This window comes from Sapajus apella, unplaced genomic scaffold, assembly GCF_009761245.1.
Source record: "Sapajus apella isolate SASKATOON/1434 unplaced genomic scaffold, GSC_monkey_1.0 scaffold48, whole genome shotgun sequence".
Taxonomy (NCBI): Eukaryota; Metazoa; Chordata; class Mammalia; order Primates; family Cebidae; genus Sapajus; species Sapajus apella.
In genome coordinates, this window is record NW_022436988.1 from 8187670 (window position 1) to 8207713 (window position 20044).

The 20044-nt window shown below is 49.5% G+C and overlaps 2 protein-coding genes across 15 annotated transcripts in view; one reads left to right on the top strand and one right to left on the bottom strand.

Annotated features, from left to right (window-relative positions):
• Positions 1-8609, top strand: part of CD300LF (CD300 molecule like family member f) — a 42381-nt gene extending 33772 nt beyond the window's left edge. For 2 of the 9 annotated variants that reach the window (XM_032241797.1, XM_032241798.1), the window contains 5 exons: positions 849-969; positions 3911-4023; positions 6728-6750; positions 7080-7217; positions 7687-8605. In XM_032241797.1, coding sequence (XP_032097688.1) covers positions 849-969; positions 3911-4023; positions 6728-6750; positions 7080-7217; positions 7687-7842 — 551 coding nt within the window. In that variant the 3' untranslated portion in view covers positions 7843-8605. Of the gene's footprint in view, positions 1-848; positions 970-3910; positions 4024-6727; positions 6751-7079; positions 7218-7686 lie in introns of all 9 variants that reach the window. The other 7 variants (XM_032241799.1, XM_032241800.1, XM_032241802.1 and 4 more) reach the window with 7 other exon arrangements.
• RAB37 (RAB37, member RAS oncogene family) overlaps positions 1-20044 on the bottom strand; it is a 70598-nt gene that overhangs the window by 37832 nt on the left and 12722 nt on the right. The gene's annotated exons all lie outside the window — the stretch shown is intronic.

Consider the following 20044-nt stretch of genomic DNA (forward strand, 5'->3'; position numbering starts at 1 on the left):
TGAGGTCAAATTCCTAAGTCCAGAAAGGTCCTCACAGTCAAACAGCTGCATTCCTGGTCCCTGAAATCCCACCATGAGCCGTTTGTGCATGTGGACTTAATGATGCTGTCTTCCTACGTCCTTCTAGAATGCAGATACCCTGGGAGGGTCAGCTCAGAGGTCCCAGTGCCTTAGTTTGCATGGGTTTATTTGTTGGGCTCGTTCTGCTGTCCCTCAGAAGATGAGCAGCACCAGCTCGAGGGTCCTTGTGGCACGGGGAGGGCATCACAGTCCTCAGGGCCCCATGCTGTCCCTGGAGCCTCTGGGGCATGTTCTGGTTTGCACAGTGCTGAGTGTGCATTGTTTCAGTGAATCCTCACAATACCCCTGAGAAGGGGGCATCCCCATCTTTGAGGCTTTGTTACTTGCCCAAAGTCGAGGTTCTTCCTGAATATTATGATTTCCTTCAGGGCTGGTCCTGGCCTTCGATGTCACAGATCTGGTCAGTCACTGTGCAAGTTCCCACTATACTCCTGTTGTTGCGGATAAATAGGGCTGAGGGTGGAGACTGGCCAAGGCTCTGTCATAAGCAGCATGACTGCTCAAGTTCAGCTGATCTCCAGCTGCTTCTAGGCTCTTCCCAGCCCCCTCTAACCCTTCCAGGGCCTGCTCAGCGTCCTCCCTGGACCCTGCCCAGCCCCGCCTACCTCTGAGGCTCTGGAGTCTCCTAGAGGCCAGGGAGAAATAAGCGGTCCAGGCTGCAGCCCCTTCCCGTAGGAGCAGTCCGGAATCCCCCAGGCTCAGAGCTGCATGCAGGGTTGTGGGTGGGCTGTGGGCAGGGAAGTCTCTGATCTGGTCAATACATCAAGCATCAACTACAGCGTCGACTGCCACCCCCACCATGCCTACCTCCACTACGTTTACAGCACTAGTCACCCTGCAAGAAACCAGCAGCTTCCCAACTCTGAACAGCCACCACTTGGACAACAGGTAAGCCAGCTTTGGTTCCACAGTGTCCTACTTGGCCCAAACTCCTCCAATGGAAAACTCTTTGAAGTCCCAGCTTCCAGCCTGAGCTTTGTCTGGAAGCTGCAGGCTCCTTGGTGATGATGAGGAAGCTGGGAGTCCCTCCCACTTGCCATCACACCACACGGTGTCCTTTCAGTCCCTCCCCACAGATCCTTCATTCTGCAGCTCAGTGCTGTCTGTGGGTTCGTTCATTCATTCGTCCCTCTTTTACTGTGTTATAATAACATCTGCATGGCTGCCCCATGCTGAGCTCTCGGGACACAGGCATGGACTGTCCCCGTGGCGCTCGGAGCTTAGTGCAAGAGACGGATGAGTCGGCAGTAAGTGAGGACGGTGTGGCTCATGTGAGTGTGGGCGTGGGGGCGTGGGGCCACAGGCATGGCTCTTGGTCCAACTTCTGGGAGGACAAGGAAAACAGGGCTTGGGGAAGTCCCGTTTTCCTTAATTTTCCTCTGATCACTGTTACGGCCAGAACAGTGGTGCCAATAGTTCCTCCCATCGCTAGTGCACCTGGCAGTCACAGAAGGCTTTCCTGGGCATTATTTTGTTGTCTTTGACCTTTCCTACGACCACCCCATGTGGAAGAACAGGCAGATACACATGTTCCCATTTTGCAGAAGAAGAAACTGAGCTTCAGTCCCTTCCTCGGTGAAGGCTGTCACTGGAGCTTGGATGGAAGTCTCTGGATTCCACACCACAGCTTAGTCATGCCTCTAGTGCCCTGCCCAACCATCTGCAGTGAGATGGGCTTTCTAGAAGTGGAAAGTCCCCTTTCATTTCCTCCTTTCACTCTCCTTGGCTCTCATGACTTTTTCTTTTTTTTTTTTTTTTTTTGAGATGGAGTCTCACTCTGTCACCAGGCTGGAATGCAGAGGTGCAGTCTTGGCTCACCGCAACCTCCACCTCCCGGTTTCAAGTGATTCTCCTGCCTCAGCCTCCTGAGTAGCTGGGATCACAGGCACCTGCCATCATGCCCAGCTAATTCTTGTATTTTTGTAGAGATTGGGTTTTACCATGTTGGCCAGGCTGGTCTTGAATTCCTGACCTCAGGTGATCTGCCTGCCTCAGCCTCCCAAACTGCTGGGATTACAGGTGTGAGCCACCACGCCCGACCTTTGCCTTTATTTTTACGTCTGCCAAGTGCCAAGGTCTCTTATTTCTGGGACCTTGCCACAAAATCCCTGTGGGAAGTCCCCAGTATTCCAACTACCTGAGACCCTTCTACTCCCCTTCTCACATTTGCCTTCTGTTTTAAAACAATTTAAACTTTTAAAGTTTTCTTCTTCTTTTTAGACAGTCTTACTCTGTAGCTTAGACTTGAGTGCAGTGGTGTTATCTTGGCTCACTGCAACCTCTGCCTCCCATGTTCAAGGGATTCTCATGCCTCAGCCTCCTGAGTAGCTGGGACTACAGGCACCTGCCACCACGCCCAGCTAATTTTTTTTTTTTTTTTTTTTTTTAGAGTCTGTGTCTCTCTTTGTTTCCCAGGCTGGAGTGCAGTATTGTGATCTTTGCTCGTTGCAACCTCCGCCTTCCGGGTTCATGTGATTCTCTTGCCTCAGCTTCCCAAGTAGTTGGGACTACAGGGATGAGCCACCATGCCCGGCCAATTTTTTTATTTTTAGTAGAGACGGGGTTTCGCTGTGTTGGCCAGGCTGGTCTTCAACTCCTGGCCTCTAGTGATTTGCCTACCTCAGCCTCCCAAAGTGCTGGGATTACAGGCATGAGCCACCTTGCTTTGTCCCCATTTTTCTTTTTTCCTAAGCAGACTAATATAGGATGCTCTCTGTTTTGAAAGTTTATTTTCTGGCTGGGCGTGGTGGCTCATGCCTGTGATGGTAGCACTGTGGGAGGCTGAGGCAGGTGGATCACCTGAGGTTGGGAGTTCGAGACCCATCTGACCAACAGGAGTGAAACTCTGCCTGGCCGGTCATGGTGGCTCACGCCTGTAATCCAAGCACTTTGGAGGCCAAGGTGGGTAGAACACCTGAGGTCGGGAGTTCAAGACCAGCCTGACCAACATGGTGAACCCCCGTCTTAAAAAAAAAAGACTGAAACCCTGTCTAAAAAAAAAAAAAAAAAAAAAAAAAGAAAAGAAAGTTTATTTTCTACCACACTGCTTCAAATAAGGAATAGTTAAGGGTTTAAAAAATTATTTTATGAATCAAAGCCTTATGTAAATACCCGATTAGGGCCTTTGATTAGCATCAGATAGTTTATTCACTCATTTATTTCACTTGAGGTCAGGAATTTGAAACCAGCCTGGCCTACATGGCAAAATCCTGTCTGTACTAAAAATACAAAAATTTGCTGGGCATGGTAGTGGGCCCCTGTAATCCCACATACTTGGAGGCTGAGGCAGGAGAATCTCTTGGACCTGGGAGGTGGAGGTTGCAGTGAGCCGAGATTGTGCCACTGCACTTCAGCCTGGGGGACAGAGCAAGACTCCGTCTCAAAAAACAACAACAACAACAACAACAAAACCCCAACTATCTTTTGTTAAAATTCTTGTAAGTTAAAAACTTTTATTTTAGCTTTAGGGGTGCATGGACAGGTTTGTTATATCAGTAAATTGCATGTCACCAGGGTTTTGTGTACAGATTATTTTTCATCCAGGTAATAAGGATAGTACCCTATAAGTAGGTTTTGATTTTCTTCCTCCTCCTGCCCTCCATCCTCAAGTCAGCCCTGCTGTCTCTTGTTCCGTTCCCTTCTTTTTGTCTGTGTGTGCTCATTGTAAAACCACTTTTGAGGGTCCTCAGGAGTCAGGGTTCCCGGGCTGCAAACCACGGACTTGCAGCTCATCAGGTGTGTGCCCTTCCCTTGCCGCCAAGGGGGTGGGATTGGGCTGAGAGGCAGATGGTGAGCCTGGGGTGCAGGGGCCAAGTGTGGTTGTTCCTAGGTACAAAGTCCTGAAGCTCAGCGTCCTCCTGCCCCTCGTCTTCAGCATATTGCTGCTTCTCTTGGTGGCTGCCTTGCTCTTGGTTTGGAGGATGATGAAGCGCCAGAAGAAAGGTGAGAGGAGCTGGGTGAGGCTGGGCTGGGACTGGGCTGGGTGGCTGGGTGTGTGGCCAATGGCCAGCATTGGCATCTGGGAGCTATCTGGTCCAAGGGATGACCTGCACCATATGGGAAGGGCACTATCCCAAAGGCCCTTGGCAGCTGGCAGTGCCAGGGGAGCAGGGGGCACCTTGGAACTTTCAGGGGAGCCCAGGAGGTTTTGGCATTCTCTGCCTGCCCTGCACTTCAGTCCTTCCCCTTCTCTTCCTTCTGACCCACCTCCCTCTCTCTTTCCTGAATTGGCTCTTGGTGGCAGAAGTAGCAATGCTCTTAGGTGAGTGGTCCAGCCTAGGGTGTCTGGACTAGACGCTAGAGTCGGGCCTGTGTGGTTGTCAAGGAGGTACGGAGCTAATATGGAGTGGGGAGGAAGAAACAGACATAAACACAAGAGTGCATGCACACACACTCGCACGATCATGTGTACACACACCACATGGATGCCACAGTGCATGTGCACTCGCCACATACACTCCCGCCCCACAATCATGTGCACACACACTGCATGGATGCCACGGTGCATGTGCACTTGCCATATTACACACACATACACACATGCATGCATGATCATATGCACACACACTGCATGGATACCATGGTGCATTTGCACTCACCACATTACACACACATACACACACACACACACACACACAAAGTATGATCATGTGCACACACTGCATGGATACCATGGATACCATGGTGCATATGCATTCACCACATTACATACACACACACGCACTATCACGTGCATACACACTGCACGGATACGATGGATACCATGGTGCATATGCATTCACCACATTACACACACGCATGCATGATCATGTGCACACACACTGCATGGATACCACGGTGCATTTGCACTCACATTACACACACACACACACACACACACACGTATGATCATGTGCACACACTGCATGGATACGATGGATACCATGGTGCATATGCATTCACCACATTACACACACACACATGCATGATCATGTGCACACACACTGCATGGATACCACAGGGCATGTGCACTCACCACATTACACACGTGCACACACACACGATCATGTGCACACACTGCATGGATACCACAGTGCATTTGCACTAATCACATTACACACACACGCACACACACACAGCCCTCCAAGTGGGATCAGAAAATCGGAATGGCCTTTCCTTCTGTTCCTCCCTGCCCACTGGACTTTCCAGGCTGCCTACTTGCCCTTTGTGAATTTGCTCTTCAAGGAAGAACCTCTTGGTGCAGGCCTTGGCGCAGGAGCCTGCACTCACAGATCACGAGGTCTGGCTTCAACCAAACCCCTTTGCTGTCTGACTTCACTTCCACATTCTCACACAATTGTACCCCTTGCCCGTCTAGAACAGCTGGGTCCTAGCTCTCATGGGGTCCTCTCCAACACTTCTCCTTCCCCATAGCCTGGGAAATCTTTCACCTGGGAAGAGGGGAGCCTGACTGTTTGTTAATTTGTTTTCTGAGATGCTTTTTAGTGATCGCTTTTTCTCTGGAATATATTGCCCATGACCTAAGGTCTAAGTGGTTTCTGTGTTCTTCAGCATCTAGAATTTTGAAACTAAAAACCACTATTTCTTTGTTGTCCCTAGAGCAGGGATGTGGAGGCGGTGGTTGGGAGGGCAAAAAGACAGGACTGGCAACCACCTGAAAACTTGTCCCTAGGCCGGGCACAGTGCCTCATGCCTGTAATCCCAGCACTTTGGGAGGCCAAGGTGGGCGAATCACTTGAGGTCAGGAGTTTGAGACCAGCCTGGCCAACATGGTGAAACCCCTTCTCTACTAAAAATTCAAAAAATTAGCTGGATATGGTGGCACATGCCTGTAGTTCCAGCTACTCAAAAGGCTGAGGCAGGAGAATTGCTTGAACCCAGGAAGCGGAGGTGGCAGTGAGCTGAGATTGCACCATTGCACTCCAGCCTAGGAGACAGAGTGAGACTCTGTCTCAAAACCAAACCAAACCAAACCAGTCCCCACTGTGCCCACCCAGCTCATACACTCTACTCGGGGTTGGGGGCAGCTTGGTGATCCTATCTCTGCAGATGACTTTTACTGACAGAGCACCACCTGCCCAGCATAGCCAGCACCCAGGTTGCAAGGAAGGGACAGGCCCTGCCACCCTGTAGCTTACAGCCCACCTGAGGACTAACTAGAATTCAGTGGGATGAATATGATGAGACAGACATAAAGCAAGTGCCCCCGGGGGCCCAGGAGGGGAGTTAGGCAACCTGGGTAGCTGCAGAAGGCAGGCATGACTTTGAATTGACCCCTGAAGGATGAATCAGGTAGAGACACAGTGGAATTCCAGGCCGAGTCGGGATTCTGCAGAAGGAAACTTACTCCCAGGGGAGCTGATGGCTGGCAGGGCCACCTGATCAGCTGAGTGCACAGTTCTACGATGCGGGGAGCAGAGGGCTGGGTGTCCTTCTTTTTCAGGTGGAGAAATGAAAGCTCAGAGAGGTGACATGACCAGTGTCACAGAGTGTGTCATCTGAGCAATCAGAATTAGAACCAGGTCCCTGTCTCTAAGCTTGGACCTAATTCACCTCTTTTCTTCCATATTTCTCTTCCCTAGACCTGGGGGTTCTTGTGAGTCTGGAGGATGGGCTTTCTAATTCTGAATTGTCATTTGTCTTTTAGCAGCTGGGATGTCCTCAGAGCAGGTAAGAGAGTCCCCAGGGTTGGACCAGAGAGACCAGGCAGTTTCTTTCCCCTTCCTCATGTTCCATCTCCCAGAAGGTCCAAAATATCGGATAAGTCTTGTGCCAAAGTATCCTGTCCTCAGGGCCCCCTGCAGGGCCTGGGGGCTAGGGGCCTGGAAACAGCCAGGGGGCAAGGACTGATGGGTATGGGAGCCTGAGAAGTGGGGGGCACAGAGGGAACTGGGAGAGGGGTACCCAGGGACATGGGAGAGACTCTCGTCCCACTTCGGAAAAGGAACCTGTGTCCACAGATGATCTTGTGACTCCCTAGCCTGTGTTCCCTGTCCCAGGTACTGCAGTCCCTGGAGAGCGACCTCTGCTATGCAAACCTGACCTTGCAGCAGACCAGAGCCTCCCCCAAAAAGGCCACCACAAAGCCCTCCTCCTCTGCCCAGGCTGACCAGGTGGAAGTGGAGTATGTCACCATGGTGCGTCCTTCATGGGGGCTGCTGTGAGGCTGGGGCAGGGGGGTAGAGGGCTGCTGTTGCCCACCCCCCACCTTTGGAGGGTGGGCTTTCTCCCACTCACATGGGCACAGAGGTGGGGGGCATGGGGCATAGCCATAGTCACTTCAATACTTGCCTAGGAGCTCCCCCAGGCAAGTCTCAACCCTGGGAATCCAGGGACTGGCCAAACCCTGTCCCCGAGCTGGGCAGGAGAGTGCCAGACAGGCCGAGTGACTTGAGATTCCATGTGCTGCCCTGGTGCAGGGTTGGGGGAGACTCTGTTCTGTTGTGGGTGAAGCTCAGGCTCAGGGTGGTTGGTAGAGTAGGGGGGAAGCTGGAGGGCTTGAGAGGGGTCAGAAGCTCTGAAGGGTCTGCCTCCACCAGCCTCTTCCGAGGGCTCCTCTGCCCTGTGACCAGCACTTCCTACCATCCTCTCTGACCTTTGCTGCAGGCTCCCTTGCTGAAGGAGGACATTTCCTATGCATCTCTGACCTTGGCTGCTGAGGATCAGGAGCCAACCTACTGCAACACGGACCAACTCACTAGCCCTATCCCCGGCAGGGTCCCCGAAGAGTCCCCAGAATACACCACCATCAGGAGGCATTAGCCTGCACTCCAGGCTCCTTCTTGGACCCCAGGCTGTGAGCACACTCCTGTCTCCTCGGCTGTCTGTCCCCCATTCCCCTCTTCAGGACCAGCTGGGGACTGGTACTTCTGCCTGATCAGCCAGCATTGCTCCCAGCTCTGGCTTGGGCTCGGGGCCAAGTCTCAGGGGGCTTCAAGGAGTTAGGGTTCTCTAACCATCCCCTCCTCTCCTACATAGTTGAGGAGGGGGCTGGGGCTATGCCCTGGGGCTTTCATGGGAATGATAAAGATGATAATGATAAAAATATTATCATTATGTATCACTATCATAATACCATGGACCTTTATTTATTACCTACCACATGCCATGGGCTGAATAATGGCCACCAAAGCTATCTGCATCCTAATCCTCAGAACCTGTGACTGTTACCTTCTGTGGCAGAAAGGGACTGTGCAGATGTATTTAAGTTAAGGACTTTGAAATAGGGAGATTATTCTTGCTGATTCAGGTGGGCCCAAAATCTAACCACAAGGGTCCTTATAAGAAAGAGGCCAAAAGATTAAAGAGGAAGAGACAGTGCAATCGTGGAAGTGGACATTGGTGTGATGTGACCAGGGCCACGAATGCCACGGCCTTCAGATGCCAGAAAAGGCAAGGAATGGATTCCTGGAGCTTCCAAAAAAACCCCAGCCCTGCCCACGCCTTGACTTGAGCCCAGTGAAACTGATCTTAAGCCTCTGGCCTCCAGGACCACAGGAGAATAAATTTGCATTGTTTTTAATAAGCCACGATATTGGTGCTAATTTGTTACAGCAGCAACAGGAAACTCATACGGTACATGGCAGGTGTCTGTCCCTAGATGCTTCCCATGTAGTAACTAATTTAATCCCCATGACAACCAAGAGGCACTTCTATTATTGTCCTCCCCCTTTTTTTGAGACAGAGTCTCACTCTGTCACCCAGGCTACAGTGCAGTGGCAGGTTCTAACAGTTCTCCTGCCTCAGCCTCCTGGGTAGCTGATATTACAGGCACGCCGCAACGCCAGGCTAATTTTTTGTATTTTAGTAGAGATGGAGTTTCACCGTGTTGCCCAGGCTGGTCTTGAATTCCTGAGCTCAGGTAATCCATCCTCCTCAGCCTCCCAAAGTGCTGGATTATAGGTGTGAGCCACAGCACTGAGCCTATTGTCCCCTTTTTACAGACAAAGAACCCGAGGGATGGAGAGGTTCAGTGATTTGAACCAAGTTTTACGTCGAGTAAGCAGATGAGTTGGAATTTGATCCCATTTGACCTTAGAGCCTGGAGTCTGCACTACTTGTGTAAGGAGGATAGTGTGTATGTACGTGTGTGTGTGTGTGTGTGTGTGTGTGTGTGTGTGCTGCTCACACAGGGATCATGAGCATTTATAGATGCTGGACTTACTATCTTTTTCTGAGACAGAGTCTCACCTTGTCCCCCAGGCTGGAGTGCAGTGGTGAGATCTCAGCTCACTGCAACCTCTGCTTCCCGGGTTCAAGCAATTCTTCTGCCTCAGTCTCCCAAGTAGCTGAAACTACAGGCTTGTGCCACCACACCTGGCTAATTTTTGTGTTTTTAGTAGAGATGGAAGTTCACCATGTTGGCCAGGCTGGTCTTAAACTCCTGGCCTCAAGTGATCCACCCACCTCGGCCTCCCAAAGTGCTGGGATTACAGGTGTGAGGTACCACACCTGGCCAGACTTACTATCTTTATTCTAGCAACCTGACAGCCTTCCTTCCAGAAAGTACCCTGAACCCCACCATGTCGCATCATCTCTGACCTAGCTCAAGCAACTGTTGCCTGTCTGGTCTTCCTCTTTCATTTTCTGCCATTGAGTCCATTCTCCTCCCAGCAAGCAGAGTGGTCTTTTCCAAGCACAGATCTTATTACTCCCTGCTTATAGCATTCTGGTGGTTTCCCTCCCAGCCTGCAAGGTCCCAGGGGATCCATGGACCGCTGCCTGCCCTGTCACCCCCATGTCCATTCATTCTCCCTCTCAGGCTCTGCTCCATGCACATCGGCCTTTCTTCTGTCCTTCTAACAAGATAAGGCTTGCTTTCTTCTTAGGGCCTTGGCACTTGCTATTTCTCCTTTCCAGAATGCTCTTCCAGCAGATGGGTGAATAGTTAGCTCCTTTTTATCATTGCATCTCAGCTCAAATGTCACCTCTCAGAAGAGGCCTTCCTTGGCCTATGAAGGGCAGTGACCCTTGCAGCCCACCTCTGATGTCTCTCTGTCTCGTTGCTTTACTTTATTTCCTTTGGTGAAATGACTTACTTAGTGGGGTCTACATTTATCACTCCCTGCATCTCCACTAGGCTGTGTGCTGCCTTACGTGGAAACTTCATCTCATTCACTCCTATATTCCCTATGCCTAATTACTGTCTGGCACATGGTGGGTTCTCAAATGTTTATTGGTTGACTCATTGAAGAAACAATGCATTTGGAGCAGAAGGCAAGCTCTCAGAACAAAGGCAGCGCTGTTCATCATTCTGGGAGGGGAGTCCTGGGCCAGGCAACCTAAGGAATTTCAGGATTGACTGCCCAGAAGCATGAAGTGGAAAGACTCCTTTTTCCCCTCCTGAAAATTGGAGAGAGGTGAGGGCTTACGATGGCCTCTGGCTGGAGGACCTTTGTCTATCACCTCACCTAGGTTGATTTTGTTGGAGGTGGGATTGTAGGGAGGGATTGGGAATAAAGTGTCAGGGAAAGGCATCGTGGCTTGGGAGGTGATGACAAACTGGCTGAGGACCACAGGCCTGTGGCCCAGCAGATAGCAGGCTGTGGGCATGTTTAGCAGTCCTTGTCAGTGTGTCCTGGGCTTTGCGTGACTTCTCACAGCTATGGACACCCCAAGGGCATCTGGCGTTGGTGGCCTTGCTGAAGAGATCCTGCTCCCATGACTTCAAAGGTGGTTCCCTAGAATCTCAAGGGCTTTTCTGTCCTGGGGTACTTCTCAGAGCCCAAGCAAGCTTGATCATTCTTGAGCTAGTCATCTAAGCTGGTCAAGTCAGAGTGAGACTGTTTTTGATGTAGACTGTTTTAAGATTTACAGAGCACGAAGCGCCCACAGAGAGATCTTAAAATGGAAAAGTTCAAAGCTGAGCCAAATTAGAGTGAGTCAAGGTTAAGTCATAACATAAAGCCTTGGGCCAGTGCATCACTGTGCCATTTCAACTATTGTGCATAAAGTGGATTTACTTCAGAGTTTATTTCAAGCAGCCAGCGCTAAACAGAACGTATAAATACGTGCTTATGTTGGATAGGAAGGGATTCATCTTTTCTGGTAATATACAATCATAGATCCCAGTGAAGATTATTGCCATGAAACTTCTGACATTAAGCTAGACACACGAGGAAGACTAGAATTTGGCTCAGTTTGGCTTGGCTGGAGGAATTGGGCTCCTTCTACCTTCATCTGGATGGTGGACATGGGCTGGGAGGAAGGTTGTATTCTGGCTGAGCCAAGCACTGGTGAATCAGCGTGGGAAGACTGATCCATTCTGAGCCCTTTTAGTTGCCTTAGTCAAACTTTGAAAAAAGTGTCTACAGGTTGGGCATGGTGGCTCACAAGTGTAATCCCAGTGCTTTCGGAGGCTGAACCAGGAGGATCACTTGAGTCCAGGTGACTCTTGCAGCTGACTCCTGCAGTCAAAGCACAGCAGAGAGAACCCAGACACTTCTCAGGACCACAAGGCAGAGACAAGCCTGGGCAACATGGTAATCCTATCTAAAGCTGCTGGGGTTTCCCTCCGTTGGTTTTGGAATGATTAATTCTTAAAGATTCCAGGCCAGACATAGTGGCTTACAACTCTAATCCCAGCACTCTGGGAGGCCAAGACAGGCAATCAGTTGAGCCCAGGAGTTTGAGATCAATCAGCCTGGGCAACATAGGAAGACCTACAACAAATAAATAAATAAAAATTAGCTAGGTTTGGTGGCACACACCTGTAGTCCCAGCTACTCGGGCGGCTGAGATGGGAGGATTGCTTGAGGATTGCTATCTCTACAAAAAATTTCGAAAATTAGCCAGGCACCTGTGGTTCCAGCTCGTTGGGAGGCTGAGACAGGAGGATCAGCTGAGCCCTGGAGTTCTAGGCTGCAGCGAGCTGTGATCATGCCACTGCACTCCAGCTTGGGTGACAGGAAAAAAAGGAAGTATCTACAAGAGAGAATAGGTTACTGGATATATTGTTTTTACCTAAAATGCTAGCCCTCTGGCTTGGTAGCGGTCTGAAAAGGGACTCTTTTATGTTCTCAGAAATGGGGTTGATAGTCATGAGCCATTACAGTCAATTCCAGAGCTGGACAGAGCAGATCTCTGCCTTGTGGTCCTGAGAAGTGTCTGGGTTCCCTCTGCTGTGCTTTGACTGCAGGAGTCAGCTGCTAACCCAGCCCAGTTTGCTCAAGGCTGAGCTAGAGTTTAGAGTGCTAGAGAAGTAGCCGGGGCGAGAGGAGGGAGGCAGCTATGCACAAGAGGCAGGAAAGGAAATCGTTTCATAATGTCTACAAATTTGTATGTGGGTGTCGTCTTAGCTGTATTCCCACACTCTATCATGACTCTGCTGAGGCAGATTTTGGGTGGCTGGCCAGTACCTTTATTGTGAAAGAGAGGACTTTAAATATGGTTCCGCCAGGCCCGGTGGTTCATGCCTGTAATCCTAGCACTTTGGGAGGCCGAGGTGGGTGGATCACCTGAGGTCAGGTGTTCAAGACCAGCCTGGCCATCATGGTGAAACCCCATCTTTAAAAAAAAAAAAATGGTTCCTCAGGTCTGAGTCAGGGTAGCATTTACTGTCTTGCTGTATGATTTCCAGGAAAACACGTTCTGTTAAAACAAACTCTAAGATTTTTAAGCACTCAATCCTGATTGCGTGCCTAATTATTTATAGCCATCTAAAGTTGCTGGGATTTCCCTTCTTGGTTTTTAAATTATTAATATTTAAAGATTCTGGGCCAGGCATGGTGGCTCACGCGTCTAATCTCAACGCTTTGGGAGGCCAAGGAAGGCGATTGATTGAGCCCAGGAGTTCCTAGGCCAGCCTGGGCAACACAAGCAGACCTACAAAAAGGAGGTCTCTACAAAAAATAAAAAATTAGCTGGATGTGGTTGTGCATGCCTGTAGTCACAGCTACTCAAGAGGCTGAGAGGGGAGGATCGCTTGAACACAGGAGGTTGAAGCTGCAGTGAGCCGGGATGGTAGTGCTGCACTCCAGCCTCAGGGACAAAGTGAGGCCCTGTCTCAAAAAAGATTCCACTCGATAAGCCTGTAAGGTCTGGACAGCCTCCTTTTGTGAACTATGTGCATATCACTGGCTTTCAGAAGATAGAACTGTTCAAGAGTCAGTTGAGGGGGAAAGAAAAAGCAACAACAACCCTGAGCTGGCAACCTCCAAAATCCATGAGTAGGGTAAATTTGCACTGAAGTGAGGTGAAAGGCCACCTTGGCTTGACACCTTGAAAAATAGAGCTCATGACTGCTTAGCCTTGAAAAGCACAGACTGCTGGAATTGGTTGATTTCATGTACCAATTAATTTTTAGATTGGCAGAGAGAGATACAGTAACCAGCCTTTTATTCTACCAAGAAGACACATTTTTTTTTTAACTTTTTAGTTTTCTTTGCCAAAGTCAAATACTTCTGAACTAAGTAGGTGTTATTCAATGTCATTGGAATTTGTAATTGGTCAGTTCATTGAAAAAGTTTGTTAAACCAGGAACTCATAAAAGAGATATACTGTATTTTTTCTTTCTTTCTTTCTTTTTTTTGAGATGAAGTCTTGCTCTGTCATCTGGGCTGGAGTGTAGTGTCGCAATCCTGGCTCACCACAAACTCCGCTTCCCCAGGTTCAAGCGATTCTCCTGCCTCAGCTGGGTAGCTGGGATTACAGGCATATGCCACCATGCCTAGCTAGTTTTTGTATTTTTAGTAGAGATGGGGTTTCACCATGTTGGTCAGGCTGGTCTCGAACTCCTGACCTCAGGTGATTCACCCGCCTCCCAAAGTGCTGGGATTACAGGTGTGAGCCACCACACCTGGCCCACACCCAGCTAATTTTGTATTTTTAGTAGAGATGGGGTTTCACTATGTTGGCCAGGCTGGTCTTGAACTGACCTCAAGTGATCTACCTGCTTCAGCCTCCCGAAGTGCTGGGATTACAGGTGTGAGCCACCATGTCCAGCCTATTTTTTCTCTGCATGTTTTATTTTGTCTTAAAATATCTAAATGTGTAGTTATTAGCAAGTACTTTGATGAATACCTAAAGCTTTGGCTTTGCTTACAAGTCTGCTGAAATGTGGGGTCCATTGCCTTTCCCACACAAACCACACACACATGGCCCTGGGCTTTCAGTTCCAGTTTCTTTAACATGGAGCAAGAAATTCTAGACACTATGAAGCCATTTGATTGCAAAATCCTTCTTCATTTTCATGTGTTTCCTCCCAATATTTTACAGTTCTATCACTCATTCCTAATTTGATAGCATTTTTAAAAAATGACAGGCTTTTATAGAGTCTTTCCAAAGCACTCAGTTTAGTTTTTGTAGAGATAAGAGTTCTTTCTTTGTTTACACTCTTATTTTATTGGTCAATAATCTTTCTGTTTAAATTCTCTTTTCTTTTCTTTTCTTTTTTTTTTTTTGAGACAGAGTCTCGCTCTGTCAATCAGGCTGGAGTGCAGTGGTGCAATCTTGGTTCATCGCAGGCTCAACCTCCCAGGTTCAAGTGATTCTTCTGCCTTAGCTACCCAACTAGATGGGATTACAGGCGCTCGCCACCACACCCGGCTAATTGTTGTATTTTTAATAGACATGGGGTTTCACCATGTTCCCCAGGCTGGTCTTGAACTCTCGACCTCAGGTGATCTGCCTGCTTCAGCCTCCCAGAGTGCTAGGATTACAGGCGTGAGCCACCGTGCCTGGCCAATTCCTTTGCTTATGGGTGAATTGATTCAATTATATCATTCTAGTTAACATGTATGGCCAGCATAAGCAAGTATGGACCCAAATGCACTCTTGTTAACCAGGCACATCAATGGTGAGAGCAGAGAACGGTCCACCGGCTGTGACTCTCAGTGTGCCTCAGGCATAGTCAGTTTGCTCCACTAAAAGACTGAAGGACATTGGTTGACCTATAACTTGGTTAAGTGAGGGGCTGTTTAAGAACGTTTCTACTCAACAATCCATTGTCACCATAATTTCATAAAAGGAAGGACATTTGGCCAGCCGCTGTGGCTCATGCCTGTAATCCCAACACTTTGGGAGGCTAAGGCAGGAGGATCACCTGAGGTGAGGAGTTCCAGATCAGCCTGGCCAACATGGTGAAATCCTGTCTCTACTGAAAATACAAAAATTAGCTGGGTGTGGTGGCAGGAGCCTGTAATCCCAGCTACTCAGGAGGCTGAGGCAGGAGAATCACTTAAACCCGGGAGGCAGAGATTGCAGTGAGCTAAGATTGCACCATTGCACTCCAGCCTAGGGGACAAGAACGAGACTTCATCTCAAAAAAAAAAAAAAAAAAGAAAGGACATTTGAGCACTGCAAGCCTCAGGATAATAGACAGTGTTTCCTAAGAAAGGACAGCTGGTAACCTTATGCCAGCACCTACTGATGGGTGTGTGTCGTCTCCTGCAAATGGACTGGTCTTTGGTCAGGGGCTGGTACTTAGGTATGGACTGACAACTGGCAGCTATGGACCCGGTTCACACTGTTCTCCAGGGATGGATCCTCTCTGCCGCATCTCAGCTGGTACAGTGAGGCTTCCCCCGGGGGCCTCTCATGACCCTCTGTGTTTGGAGGCTGATAAAAAGCATAACTCATGAGGGCCCTGGAGCTGTCCATCAGCTGTGAAAGGGCCCCTTGAAGCAATCAGATTCCCCCCATCCTAGCACAAGCCCCTTCCCCGAAGTAGTCCACTGTGACCACATCCTCACATGGCCCTCTCTTGAGGGTCTGCAACTCTTGCAACAAGAAAGGGTGACTGGACTGGGTGTGGTGGCTCACGCCTGTAATCCTAGCACTTTGGAAGGCCAAAGCAGGAGGATCGCTTGAGGCCAAGAGCCTGGGCAACATCATAAGACCCCAGCTCTACACAAACCAAAAAATTTAGCTAGGTGTGGTGGTACATGCCCATAGTCCCAGCTACTCAGGAGGTTGAGGTGGGAGGATCGCTTAAGCTGGGGAAGTCAAGGTTGCAGTGAGCGAAGATTGTGTCACTGCACTCCAGCCTTGACAGAGCAAGACCTGTCTCTATTTAAAAAAACAAGTAAATAAATAAAAAGAAAGGGTGACTGACTCATTTGTTTTTCTGAAGATACCTTTGAGGAGGGGCTCAGAATTCAGGGCAGGGAAAGACGGTCTCCCAAAGTCAGAAATACAGAAGAGACATTCTGCACCCTAGTGTAGTAGAAATCTGCTATGAGCAGAGCAGAGCAGTCACTTGTTGGCGTTTACATGCAGAATGCTGCCCTCTATCAAAGACACGGAGGGTTTCCACGACAGAGAAGCAGCAGGTCAGAGACCCTGATCTCAGCTGTACTGCCTGGCGCCTGCCCTCAGGTCAGCGGAAAGGGTTGTGAAATTCAGATGGTGCACTCATTTCAAAACCCCACACAGCCTGTGCAAAATTAACAATAAGCTGCAAAAGCAAAGAAGGACTGAGCCCCGGAGACCCAGCATCCTCGCACTGCAACATCCTGCTGTCTGGCAGTGGAGACGTAGGTACAGTATGTTGGCTTAAAATACAAGAGGCTGGTTGCGGTGGCTCATGCCTATAATCCCAGCACTTTGGGAGGCCTAGGCGGATGAATCATTTGAGGTCAGGAGTTTGAGACCAGCCTGGCCAACATGGCAAAACCCTGTCTCTACTAAAAAAAAAATATAAAAATTAGCCAGATGTAGTGGTGTGCTCCTATAATCCTGACAACTTGGGAGGCTGAGGCAGGAGAATCGCTTGGACCCGGAAGGTGGAGGTTGTAGTGAGCTGAGATGGCGCCATTGCACTCCAGCCCGGGCAACAGAGCAAGACTCTGTCTCAAAAATAATAATAATCGGCCTGGCATGGTGGCTCATGTCTGTAATCCCAGCACTTTTAGGAGGCTGAGGTGCGTGGATTGCCTGAGTTCAGGAGTTCGAGACCAGTCTGGGCAACATGGTAAAACCCCGTCTCTACTAAAAATACAGAAAAAATTACCCAGGCATGGTGGCGTGTGCCTGTAGTCCCAGCTACCAGGGATGCTGAGGTAAGAGAATTGGTTAAACCTGGGAAGCAGAGGCTGTGGTGAGCTGAGATGGCACCACTGCACTCCAGCGTAGACGACACAGCGAGACTCTGTCTCAAGAAAAAAATATACAATAAGATACGAGGGCGGATGGGAGAGAAGGTGGAGGTAAAGTGGAGTCCGCTCAGGAGCAGCGCTGGTACCTGCACGGCTTGGCTGGCTTTTCTGGGCTTCTCATCCTGCAGTTAGACTGATGGAGGCAATTCCCTGGGGAACGCTGTTGCTTGGCTCCTCTGCTCCTGAGACCCAATTAACAGTGACTGACTGCATTTGGGCCTGCTTTACCCGAGCAGCTCTGCACGCAGGGTCTTGAACCCACTTTGCGAATGAATGTCCCCCATTGGCATTGATATTGCTTTGGTGTTTGTCCTGGGTAGGTTGAGATTGTCACCTGGGCTTCACTAGCATTTCTGAAGGACAGTGATAAAGGGGTTTGGGGGAGCTTCCAGTCCAAGCCTTCCCTTCCCTAAGGATGCTGGGAATCTAGGGAGAGGTAAGTGGAAGCATTAGGGTCTGGAGTTGAAGCCTGAGTTGGGGTTTTTTCTTTTATTCCTTGCCAAGCGCCGTTGAACAACTGCTGAATGTCTCTCAGATCTCTTTTCTCTTCTACAATGTGGAGTATAACTAAAAGTGCCACAGATCCACCAGGCTGTGATTTCAAAGTAACCAAACTAGGGCCAGGTGCAGTGGCTCACGCCTGTAATCCCAGAAATTTGGGAGGCCAAGGTGGGCAGATCGCTTGAGGTCAGGAGTTCGAGACCAGCCTGGCCAACATGGTGAAACCCTGTCTCTACTAAAAATAAAATAAAATAAAAAAGCAGGGCTTTATGGTGCACACCTATAATCCTAGCTACTCTGGAGGCTGAAGTGGGAGGATCACTTGAACCTGGGAGGCAGAGGTTGCAGTGATCCCAGACTGTGCCACTGCACACCAGGGTGACAGAGAGAGACTTGTCTCAATAAATAAATAGATAGATAAATACATAATAAAATAATGACCCCCATTATTTGCTAATAGCCACCAGTGCAACCTTATTGCTTGTTCAGCACAATGCTCAGATCACACACATGAGCCTTGTATACTTTTTTTTTTTTTTAAGACGGGGTTTCACCATGTTGGTCAGGCTGGTCTTGAACTCGCGACCTCAGGTGATCCACCTGCCTTGGCCTTCAGAGTGCTTGGATTACAGGCGTGAGCCGCCATGCCTGGCAGAGCCTTGAATACTTCTTACCCCACCTCTCTCACAGCCACTTACTCCTGAGGACTTGCCCACCCATCCACCTTTGGGCTGTCTGATTTGCCTTCCAGCCCACACTTCCTGCTGCCTGTGACCCTTGCAGATGATGTCCTGGGGACGCAGTCACCCCTCAACAGTGAATGTCATTGTGGTGCTGCCCATTCCTTTGCCATCTGGCCCAAAGCATAAGATGACTCTTCCTTGGTTACTTAGGACACATTCAAAACCAGGAGGGCTGTGAGGCCATGAAAAGGCAGAGATGCCCCAGAGAATAGCTCAGAACTACCACACAAAGCCAGGCTCAGACCTCGCAGGGGTTTTCATCTGACAGCAAGAATGACTACATAAAATAAAAATACAGGGCTCCTTGTAGAAACATTGTTAAGACTTTAAAGATGGCAAATGCAAAGGGTTAAACAAAGGCAGGGCCCTTTTAAGAGCAGGGCCTTATGTGACTTCGTAGGCTGCACACCCATAAAGCTGGCTTGTTTGGTGCTTTTCTGCTTCACTTCTTTCTCATCTGTGTTCATGTAGTCCTGGGCCGACACGCCCTTCCCAGTGATGGAAAAATCCAGACGTCTCCATAGCAGCTAACCATGGTCCCTAAGAGAGGAGGAAGAGCTTCCTCTCATTCCTGTCTCTGCTCCACCTCCTGAATCCTCATTCCCTGCTCCAGTCAACCTCTTCCCTGGGTGGTCCACAGTTGGATCATCTATTTCCTTTAGAGAAAATTCTACTCCCACCCATAGAGGGAGGTCTGGCTCTGCAGCCCGAATAAGCCAATTGCTTCACAGAGTGACAGTAATTCATTTCCCAAGTCCTGTCGTTAATAACCCAAATCCAGTTACTTGGTTTTTGTTTATTTGTTTTTTTGAGATGGAGTCTTGCTCTGTCGCCCAGGCTGGAGTGCAGTGGCATGATCTTGGCTTACTACAACCTCCACCTCCTCCCGGGTTCAAGCAGTTCTCTACCTCAGCCTCCCAAGTAGCTGCGATTATAGGCACCCGCCACCAAGCTCCGCTAATTTTTGTATTTTTAGTAAAGAAGCAATTTCACTATCTTGGCCAGGCTGGTCTCGAACTCCTGACCTTGTGACCCACCCGCCTCTGCCTCCCAAGGTGCTGGGATTATAGGCGTTAGCCACCGTGCCTGGCCCAGTTATTCAGTCTTAAATGACACCACATGTGAGGCACCAAGAACCCAGTTCAGGTGACAAGTTCAGTTCATTTCAGTCACTTCTCATTAAAGATTTAAAAATGCTGGGACCCAGCCCCCACAACCCCGGGACTACCATGGGACAGCTAGATGGCTATTGTGTTTGCATGGCTAGTCTCCAGAGGACACCATCCCATTTTCCCTGGAAGCCACTTTCTTCCATTCATGATCCACAGGGCTTGGGTGGGATTGACTCCACCTTCGGGTGGGCATGTGACCCGGGCTTAAGCTGTCCATCGTATTCTACCCTCTGGCTGCAGTGTTGTTCAGGGGTGGGTGTGTGGCAGTCTCAGTCTCCAGTGAGTATTGGATCTAGGACTTTGGTTGGAATTGGGAGCCGTGAGGATGTGATTCTGGGGCTGCTGGCAATAATGGGGCCCCACAAGGAGAAGTCTGCCTGTGAATGGAGCCAAGCCGAAGGGAAGAATGAGAGAGAGAGAGAGAGAGAGAGAGAGAGAGAGAGAGAGAGAGAGA